Source organism: Physeter macrocephalus, chromosome 8 (genome assembly GCF_002837175.3).
Source record: "Physeter macrocephalus isolate SW-GA chromosome 8, ASM283717v5, whole genome shotgun sequence".
Lineage (NCBI taxonomy): Eukaryota > Metazoa > Chordata > Mammalia > Artiodactyla > Physeteridae > Physeter > Physeter macrocephalus.
The window spans coordinates 143,418,791-143,429,738 of NC_041221.1; the positions used below are offsets into that span (position 1 = coordinate 143,418,791).

At 36.3% G+C, this 10,948-nt stretch overlaps 1 protein-coding gene across 1 annotated transcript in view; it reads left to right on the top strand.

Annotated features, from left to right (window-relative positions):
- Window positions 1-10,948, top strand: part of SPINK5 (serine peptidase inhibitor Kazal type 5) — a 134,275-nt gene that overhangs the window by 87,269 nt on the left and 36,058 nt on the right. The window contains exons 12-18 of the mRNA XM_055086822.1: window positions 584-665; window positions 2,337-2,464; window positions 3,876-3,957; window positions 5,071-5,195; window positions 5,633-5,714; window positions 6,061-6,188; window positions 8,895-8,943. Coding sequence (XP_054942797.1) covers window positions 584-665; window positions 2,337-2,464; window positions 3,876-3,957; window positions 5,071-5,195; window positions 5,633-5,714; window positions 6,061-6,188; window positions 8,895-8,943 — 676 coding nt within the window. The remainder of the gene's footprint in view (window positions 1-583; window positions 666-2,336; window positions 2,465-3,875; window positions 3,958-5,070; window positions 5,196-5,632; window positions 5,715-6,060; window positions 6,189-8,894; window positions 8,944-10,948) is intronic.

Genomic DNA, 10,948 nt, shown 5'->3' on the forward strand with positions numbered 1-10,948 from the left:
GGAGTGTTCTAATTTCATTCTTTTACATGTAGCTGTCCAGTTTTCCCAGCACCACTTATTGAAGAGGCTGTCTTTTCTCCATTGTATATTCTTGCCTCCTTTATCAAAAATAAGGTGACCATATGTGTGTGGGTTTATCTCTGGGCTTTCTATCCTGTTCCATTGATCTATATTTCTGTTTTTGTGCCAGTACCATACTGTCTTGATTACTGTAGCTTTGTAGTATAGTCTGAAGTCAGAGAGCCTGATTCCTCCAGCTCCATTTTTCGTTCTCAAGATTGGGATGTCTTCTTAAAGAAGGTAGAATTTAAGCTGGGGAGGTTTAAAAGAAGGGAAGATGACGAAAAAAAAAGATTGTTACAGTGGAAGGAAATGGCAAACTTAAAGGCAAAATGAAAGGGATTCTTTGGGGAAATGGTGAAGATTTCAATTTAATAAGGGGCTTTAGGGTGATTTGAAAATGTTTGTTCTAAAACTCAGGAACACTTAGCTGTTTTTTTCCACTTGCATCTAAATGACTATTTTGTAGCTTGAACATTCAAAACATCTATATTCACTTCCTTATTTTTGTTTCCTTCTCCAGCAAACAGCGTTTTTCAGAAGAAAAAAATAAAGCAGATGAACACCCGAGAAAGGCTAAAGAAAAAGTTAAAAGAGAAACTGAGGTGAGGATTAGTTTGATCAATTCAGTTACGACTTTTGTAGGGTGTGTGTGTGTGTACTTTACTCTAGAATGCAATATTTATTTTTCCTCCACTACTAATGGGTTTCTGGAAACTAATTTTTAGTTACTATTTTATAAGATTTAGAATACTTATGACATTACAATTTTTAGCTCTGTTTGGAGGAAATTAAGGCACATTAGTAAAAACAGTTCCACACTCCTGAATGAAGGTGATATATCAAGCCTTATCTGAATTCAAAGTTGACATACATTCTTCAAATGTGTGACAGTTTTTTTGGGGGTTTTCATTTTGAAAGCAACAGCAATGTAAAATTTTAATATGATCCTTTTAAAATCATATGACATTCTACCTTTAAAACACCTCTTAACTAGTCATCTGCCTTTTTTCCACTGCTACCATCTTAGCTCAGATACCTAATAGCTTTCTTTGGCATTGATACATTAGCATCCTGCCTGTTCTCTATACTTCTAGCCAACATCTTCCTCAATCTTCAAGATTCAATTATTCTTCCATGTTGTTTTCACAGAGTAGGAAATATTTCCATGAACCAATGGCATTATGAAAATCTAATGTTTAAAGGTATTCTAGAGTGTATTTGGACCATTTCACTCCATTAAAGAGACCCTATTTATTTCTTAGAGTTATCCCACCTTCTATGAAATGTTGTTCAGTTTCATAAAATAGCTCATTCCCTTAGTCCACCTTCTGCCTTCATGTAACTATATCTTAATTGGTAAGGCCTCAGTTTCAACTGCTTTCTTTCCTTCAATCCTAGGTTACAAAGTCCTTTTAATTTTAGCTGTTAAATGTCCCTCAACTATCCTATCTTTCACTTTCTTTCTCTCTTCCTTTTCTTTTTCTCCCTTCCTTCCTCCCCTCCTCCCTCCTTCCCTCTCTCCCTCCCTCCCTTCCTTCCTTCTCTTCTATAGTTTCCCTAGCTTCAGTCTTTAGTCACTTAAACCCTCCACACATCTGACTGGATAATCTTTCTAAAACAAAGATCTGATTAGGTCCTTCTCTGCTATAAATATTGTTTTCCATTTCCTAAGAATAAAGTCCAAAGTCCTTTCAAAGTTAGTAGTCTGATTCTGACTTATCTTCAAGGTCTCCTCTTAACCAGTTCCCAAACCTTCCTCTTTGTGTCCTGCTAATTCTTTAGCCACTATACTCCTGACTGTAATAGATTATCTCAAAATAACATATTCTTTTACGCCTCTCTGTCTTTGCATATCATAGTTCCTCCTGGAGGACTTTTTTGCCACGTTGTTCTCCTAGGCACATTCTAAAGATACAACTCAAATATAAGCTCTTCTCTGAACTTCCTTGGATCATTCTTTCCTATATGCTAGTGCACACTTAATTTAGACATGTGTCATATCCCTTAGCTTTTTATATTGCAATTCCTTAACCTTTTCACTTGACATAAAAGCGCTAAATCACATTCATATTTAATCCCTTTAACTTAATATATTTGTCGAACACTTAAATGGATGAATCATATAAGAAGAGAAATATCACAAAGTTTTTGGACAATTATAAATCCTAAATTTTTTATTTTTTTATCCTTAATTCCTCTTTTCCAATATCTGATAAAAAGTATCTAAAGTTTATAGAGAACTATATCTAAACTGTCTCATTTTCTTTATTCAGAAACTCTGCAGTGAATATCAGGATCATGCAAAGAATGGAATACATTTCTGTACCAAAGAAAATGACCCTATTCGTGGCCCAGATGGGAAAATGAATGGCAACTTGTGTTCCATGTGTCAAGACTTCTAGTGAGTACAGAGTTTTAGAATGTCAAAGAGAAAAGGGATCCTACAGTAATCTAATAGAACTAGCTTGTTTCATAGATGGGCAAACTGTGGCTCAGAACTGGGAAGGGAGTTGAAGAAGTTACACAGAGAATGTAAGTAATAGAGCTGGGAATAAGTACCTAGAGCATTTATGCCAAGATGTCTGTTACCCCCGACACTCACTCTCTTAGCACTGGAACATCCTGACTTATGCAAATATCAAATTCTCCCTACTGCTGAAGCTTCATATTGTGAACCTGTTGTACAAGTTTATAAGCATCTCATCTTCCAGAGGGGCGAAGACCCAAAGTTAACACTTACTGCAGAAATTGATTATTGAAGTTGCCCATGAAACAACCATGAACTCTTATTAAATTACAGTAAATGTTACTTTATATAATGTGACATTTCTCAGTAAGTTATAACTGAGTTTGGTTTCAAAATTTGGGACTGCACTCAGTTTATCAGATTGAGTCAGATTAAGTAGTTGACTACATTTAGAATCTTTGGTCTTTTGTAATTTTTTTTTTTTTTTTTTTTTTTGTGGTATGCGGGCCTCCCTCTGGCCCAGCCGCTCCGCGGCATGTGGGATCCTCCCAGACCGGGGCGCGAAACCGGTTCCCCTGCATCGGCAGGCGAACGCGCAACCACTGCGCCACCAGGGAAGCCCCTGGTCTTTTGTAATTTGATTGACAACTATGTATGGTTGAAATACCATCAGTTAACTGTACAGACCATGCAATTCCATTGTACAAAGCAAATTTAGGCTCATTTGGTTTATCAATGTATGGAAATTATTAATATTTTTCCACCCATCCTACATTTTCTTACAGATAACACAGCCATGAGTAAGCAAGACATGTAAACTGAATTAATAAAGCTATGGCATACACGACGTGGTAGATAGAACATAGACTTAAGAGGAGAAATTTGGGTTAGTTGTGGTCATATCCTGAGATTATAAGCAAAGCCCTCACCACCTCACCTTGTCTCTGTGAAACAAGGGGACCAGTCAATGTGCTTTATTAAGGCCACTTTCAGGCTCCAGGTGTAATGTCACCACGGTATTAGTTTTGATATCTCCTGATGAACAATGATGATGTTCCTTTTCTGACCCCAGCCAAAAAAGGTAATTTACAGAAAGCAAGTCTCCCAAATCCACATGTAACGCTATCTTTGTTTCAGTGTTATGCAGAAACTATGAAGAAGTTATGGTATCTTATCATACTGGAGGCTGTTTTGTTGCTTCTCATTAGTATGTAGTGATAAAGGGGCAAAGTTGCTCCTTCTTGAGGAGGGAGGATGGATTAGCAATGCAGAAATGTGGAGAAACCATTGACTGTGTTTGGTCCTATGGATCTGTCCTGTTTTTGTTTTGTTTTTTCTCATTCAGCCAAGCAAAAGCTGAAGAGAAGAAAAAGGCTGAAGCAAAAGCACGAAGTAAAAGAGAACCTGGAAAAGCATGCTCATATGCAGTGAGTAGACTGTAATTTGAACATACTTCAAAGAGCCTAAAGGCTGGAATATTGCCCTGCAAAAATCCCCAGAAAATCTTAACCTTTCAATCTGGAGATGACATTGAGATGAATGATATGGGAGTTGATCAATTCTTGCTGCTTCAGAGACTAACTCTGTACAGTAAAGAGAACTTATTTGTAGTCTGGAAAAAAATGATTTCTAGTTCTAGTTTCATCACTTACAGACTATGCTAGCTTTTGCTTACCACTTTCCTGAGACACTTAGTGTATATTTTCTACGTGTGAATTTTTGAAATTTCACATCTGAGTTGGGTTCAAAATACATTGCACACACACAGAAAACGTGGTTTTTACCTTTGAAATATTACAATATTCATTTTCATGGCTTTATATAAGTTACCGTTAACTTCTTCTTTAGATGATGAAAGTCTCCTAATCTTCCCTCTAAGTTCTATTCTTTTTCTTATCCAACCATCCTCCCTAACACAGCTGGAGTGAAGTTTCAAAATATTAACTAGATCATAATACTGCTCTTCTTAAAATGCACAAATAACTCATTATCAACTAAAGGATGCATTTCAATCTCCTTAACTCTCTTATTTGGCTCCTTACCGTCATTCAGAAATTCATGTTCTGCTGCAGGCCATGTAGTTTCTGACATGTGCTTCTCAGCTTATTTTAGCAATCTAAAATGTGTATTTCTCAATCCATTTCTTAACCAGTAAAATCCTATTTACTCTTCAAAGTCTCACTCAAAGTATCCTAGTTCCCTGACATCTTCCCTGATTTCCACAATCAGATTTCATGGTCCCAACCTCTGAGTTCTCAGATTTTCTTGTACCTGTATGTTTGCACTTATTTTATTCTATTTAGATTATAGTGGAGTTTACTTATCTACCTCTTTTATTATACATCCTATTATGTCTTATTTGTTTCTATCTCTTAGCAAATCATGAGGTTTTTTTTGTTCAATTGAATTTTATATTTGAGAGAAACACAACTAAAATCCTGGGCTCAAAGGTTAGTTTCCACCAATGTAGATGCTTCAAACTTATGCTTTGAATGGGAATAAAACGTGTGTCCAAATTACCTTCTCTACCTTGGCAAAAGCTGTGCAGTGAATACCGCAAGTTTGTGAGAAATGGAAAACTCTTTTGCACCAGAGAGAATGACCCCATCCAGGGCCCAGATGGCAAAATACATGGCAACACCTGCTTCATGTGTGAGGCTTTCTTGTGAGTAGAGCTGCTGCTGGGAAAATGAGGGAGGGTTTTGTCCTTTCTGCTTCCTTTCTCTTTTTTGGAGCTTTATTCTATTTTGTTTCTTAAATTGTTTGTTTCTTATCAATGGCATTTTTTTGTGACACATTTTTGCACAATGTCATAATTGTCAAAGAATGATTCCTGCATATCAATCACTGGTTGAGTTCCCGTGGAAGTGTAAATGACATGAAACAAGGATCATACCCTTGCAGAGTGGGATATGAAATCATCTGAAAACACATGACAGATCACTAGCAAACATATCAATATGCCAAATAGTACATCAGTTCATACATGGTTCATAGTATATATAACTGTAATAACTGAATGATATGTGAGTATTTTATATCACTTTCAATCTGGAGATTCTATGATTCTTACTCATCTCTTTTTAAATCACTCTCTTTTAGCCAAGCAGAAGAAAAAGAAAAGAAAAAGAAGGAAGGTGAATCAAAAAATAAAAGGCAATCTGAGAATAAATCTTCCTTTGAGGTGAGGGGACCTTCTTCAACAAGTCAGAGGCATATGGACCTGGGATCCATAGATGGCATTCAGGGAACCCATAAATTCCCTTAAACTGTATGAAACATTGATACAGTTTGTGGTTTGTGTATGTGTTTATATGTGTGCATGTACACATGAGCATATGTGACTATTTCTAGGTTGAGGGTCTGTAACTTTTATCATTTAAAAATATTCACGTCTTCAAAGTTAAGAACTATTCTAAAATTTGCTAAGTGCTGACCCCCATTTAAGAAAAAAGTCTAAACTTCAGCAGTTTTTGCAATCTGATCCAACCCATGTTCAACACCTCAAACTTCCCTCCTTGATTTCACAGGAGTTGTGCAGGGAATACCGCAAATCCAGGAAGAATGGACAGCTTTTTTGCACTAGAGAGAACGACCCCATCCAGGGCCCAGATGGGAAGATGCATGGCAACGTCTGCTTCATGTGTGAGGCTCTCTTGTGAGTAGAGATCGGGGCTTCTGAGGCAGTGGGGACAGGGAACTGCTAAGGGAAGTTTTCCAACAATTATGAATAATGCGTTTTCCTCTTCAGTGTAGCATTCTTTTGTGTGTCACATTTAAATGAACTAAAAAACAAACAAACACACAAAAACCTCCAAAACCAAGTGGAGAGCTTTCAGATGATAACTACTGTGATATAAAAAACGCAGAATAATTTCAGGACATTTCAGAAAGAACTCAGAATCCTTTTTTCAGAGAAGAGAATTCTCTATGACAACCATACTAACTGCTTTTAGTTTTCTGAAGGATTATCGGCTGAAAGAGGAAATGCATGAGATTACATGTAATATATTGGTATCATTACGGTGCATGGCAAATTTTAGGAATTTTTGTTTTGTTTTGGTTCATGATTTTTCTTCCTACTCATTCTGTGTGACCTCAAGGAACAGAATTAAAATTGATGAGAGATATAGGGAGACAGATTTGGGCACAACATGAAGATGAACTCTGCAATAGTTAGAGAAAGGCTGCTTCAGGAATGATGATTTTGTTGTTTAGGAGTTGAATACCCCATTTACTGGGGACTAAAGTATGACTTTAGAATAGACAACATGGTACGTCCTCTCAAACCAGAGCCTATCGTATTCCTTAAGTCTCTGTCCCAAGGGATACTCTATTTTCTATATGCCCAGAATCTCTGAAAGGATTCAGTCATTCCGTCTTCCTAGTGGAGAGCAATACAACCCAGCAGATTTGTCCCACAGTGTAAGTGAGCCATGGAAGCATTAAAAAATCTGTTAGATGGAAGTCATGACAATGACCATATAATTATCATAACCAACATTTATTGAATGCATATAATCGGCATATACTTGGGTTTTGCTACCCAATCTCATTTAATCTTCACAACAACTGTATGAAATGAGTTCTGTATTATCCCAAGTTATAGATAGAAAAAAATTAAGGCCCAGAGAAGATGAGAATGATGGAAATTTCGGCCCAGGATAAATGAAGAAAATGATAAGATTTCTCATTGTAGGGTGTAGACAGGGTATAATTATTTAGCAAAACCATTATCAACTTCTGGTAGTAACATCTGCCTGTTTCGCTCATTTCAGTCTGTTTTTCTTTACCTTAATCTTTCAGAGATGAGGAAGTAAGTCTGCCACCTAGTGGTCATCTCTGCTGTTTCCTCTGACAAGTTTCCATAATGAAAAGAAAATGCTTCTTAAATTTTATAGTCAACTTAGACTCACAGTAAAGTTTGGATCAGTATCCATATAAAGAAGTATAAGAAATCCCACAATTTTGGAGCTATTTTAATTAGTTTCTTCCATCAATATAAAAATTCCTTATCCAATTAAAATTTTATTGCCTCATATTTTATGGATATGTTAGCAAAGGCTATTGCCTTTCTTAAGAACCATAATTCCCTCCATAGTCATTTCTTAAACACTTTAATGTCATATACAAATAGTGTTTTCAACGTTTTAAAAAGTTTTAATTTGATCAATGAGCAGTTTTTACGTTGACTGTAATGTATGAAAACGTTTTAGCAAATTATTTTGGTCTCTACAACATGACTGAATTATCTGCATTATAGATCCAATTATGCTGCAGACTGAGTATATTAAACTCAATCTGCAACACTGTTACACATCCAAAATGGTTAAGAGCTATTACTCTCATTTCATTTTCATCATATGCCTGTTTTTTTGTTGTTTTTTTAAAATTTATTTTATTTATTCATTTTTGGCTGTGTTGGGTCTTCGCTGCTGCAGACGGACTTTCTCTAGTTGTGGTGAGCGGGGGGCCACTCTTCCTTGCGGTGCACGGGCTTCTCATTGCGGTGGTTTCTCTTGTTGCGGAGCACAGGCTCTAGGCGCACAGGCTTCAGTAGTTGTGGCACGTGGGCTCAGTAGTTGTAGCTCGTGGGCTCTAGAGCGCAGGCTCAGTAGTTGTGGCACACGGGCTTAGTTGCTCTGCGGTATGTGGGATCTTTCTGGGCCAGGGCTCGAACCCGTGTCCCCTGCATTGGCAGGCGGATTCCTAACCACTGCGCCACCAGGGAAGCCCAATATGCCTGTTTTTGGAGTGTTCACTTTCAATAATGCTTACAATGCTGATGATAACAATCACTTTTATCAATCACTTTATTATGTACCGGATACTAATTCTAATTGCTTTACATGTATCAACTTATTTAATGCTCACAACAGTCCTATGAGAGAAGTATTCTTATTACCTCTTCTATCCCTCCACTCCATTCCCCCATTTAAAGATGAGGCAAACACAGAGAGGTTAAGACACTTTTTGTGTTCCTTATTCTATCTGGCTGCAGAGTCTTTCTTCTTAACCACCATGCTATACTGCCTCCCAGAAGCTAAATATCACCACTTTATAAAGAGTTCTGCACCTTTTGCAGATGTAAAAGAATCAGCAAATAAGAAAGTCCTATTCCAGGATATTTGCTGGGAAGCTCAATAGGTTCACTCATTAATTAAGGGGTTTTCCCTTGAACACCATTCTCTTGAGGTGTGGTAAATCATTCTAATTATTACCCAATAAAATTACACCTACTATGAGTGGATCTTTGGAGTTGCTTGAGAATAATCAAAGCAATGAATGATCAACCTGCGAATGTTAAGAATCTACACTACTGTATTAAGATTCTTCTGTCTCTCTTTTTTCCTGTTTCTTACAGTCAACAAGAAGAAAGAGCAAGAGCAAAGGCTAAAAGAGAAACTGCAGAGGTAATTTTCTCACAAATTCTTATATTATACCCTGACATTTTTTCTCTACAATAACATTCTAGATATCTCATTAGCATAAATGTTTTCCTGTTTTTTATGGGACAGAGAAAGACAAATATCATATGATATCGCTTACATGTGGAATCTTAAAAAATGGTACAAATGAACCTATGAAACAGAAACAGATGCAATGAAACAGAAATAGAGTCACAGATGTAGAAAACAATCTTATGGTTACCAAAGGGGAAATGGGGGTGGATAAACTGGGAGACTGTAACTGACATATACATAGTACTATATGTAAAACAGATAACTAATAAGAACCTACTATATAGCACAGGGAACTCTACTCAATACTCTGTAATGACCTATATGGGACTAGAATCTACAAAAGAGTGGATATAGGTATATGTATAACTGATTCACTTTGCTGTATAGCAGAAACTAACAAACATTGTAAATCAACTATACTCCAATAAAAATTAATTAAAAAAACAAATAAATATAACCTTTAACCTGGAAAAAAAAGTTTTAAGTACAAGTTTCCTGAGTATAAGTTTTATTTCATGATAATTCAAAATTTAAGGTTTATTTCATAAAAAGTGGAGTTTAACTTACTTTGTAAGGAATATTTCTCATATTTGGCTTTTCTTAAGGTTTCTGTTGTCAGGCACAGGTTATTACTATCAATTTTTACAATTTACTAATTTCAGGTTACATAATTCCTACCACTTAGCTATTTTAAAGAGAGAGTACAACATCCCTATCATTCACATTAGTTCAATTTACAAAACAAAGTGCACATATATTATCATATTTGATCTTTATCAGCACCCAGCTATGGAGGAATACTAGTATTTTCACTTTCAATTATGACAATTAAATCCTTTGACTTTCTAATTATTTTTAATCTACTTCACATTTCTATAACTTTACAATTTTATAAGTAGCAGAGCAAGCTCTGTCTTTACATAGATGTAGGATTACTCTCACATAGCCTTACACAAGGTTTACCTTTATTTATTCTATTTCCTAAGAACGGCTTCAAAAGTATAAGCCTAATAATTTTGGGAGGAAAGTTGACACAGTTTAAAAGGTTGCCTTTAAACTAATTCATTTTCTCAGTAACTTTCTGTTACCTGGAACCATCTTTTTATTAGTAATTCAGAATTGAAAATTTGTTTTATCCATAACGTTTGATCAGTTTCTAAATCCTATTAGATTTTTCAAATGGTCTTAACACATTCCTCCTCCTCTCCACTCCCATTGTTACTCTTCTGTTTCAAATATGCATCCCCCATCCCTGGACTTTATCAAGTAACTCCCAGAAAGGTGTCAGTTTCTCCAGGCATCATACTTTCATATTTGTTCTCTCCCCCATATCTTTGTTTCAGATATGTCTTTCTTTTTTATTATTAATAGATCCTTATTGGAGTATAATTGCTTCACAATACTGTGTTAGTTTCTGTTGTACAACAAAGTGAACCAGCCATATGCATGCATATATCCCCATATCTCCTCCCTCTTGCGTCTCCCTCCCACCCTCCCTATCCCACCCCTCTAGGTGGTCACAAAGCACAGACCTGATCTCCCTGTGCTATGCGGCTGCTTCACACTAGCTAACTATTTTACATTTGGTAGTGTATATATGTCAATGCTACTTTCACTTCGCCCCAGCTTCCCCCTTCCACCCTGTGTCCTCAAATCCATTCTCTATGTCTACATCTTTATTCCTGCCCTGCAACAAAGTTCATCAGTACCATTTTTTTTTAGATTCCATATATATATGCGTTAGCATCAGTATTTGTTTTTCTCTTTCTGACTTACTGTACTCTGTATGACAGACTCTAGGTCCATCCACCTCACTACAAATAACTGAATTTCGTTTATTTTTATGGCTGAGTAATATTCCATCGTATATATGTGCCACATCTTCTTTATCCATTCATCTGTCGATGGACACTTAGGTTGCTTCCATGTCCTGGCTATTGTAAATAGTGCTGCA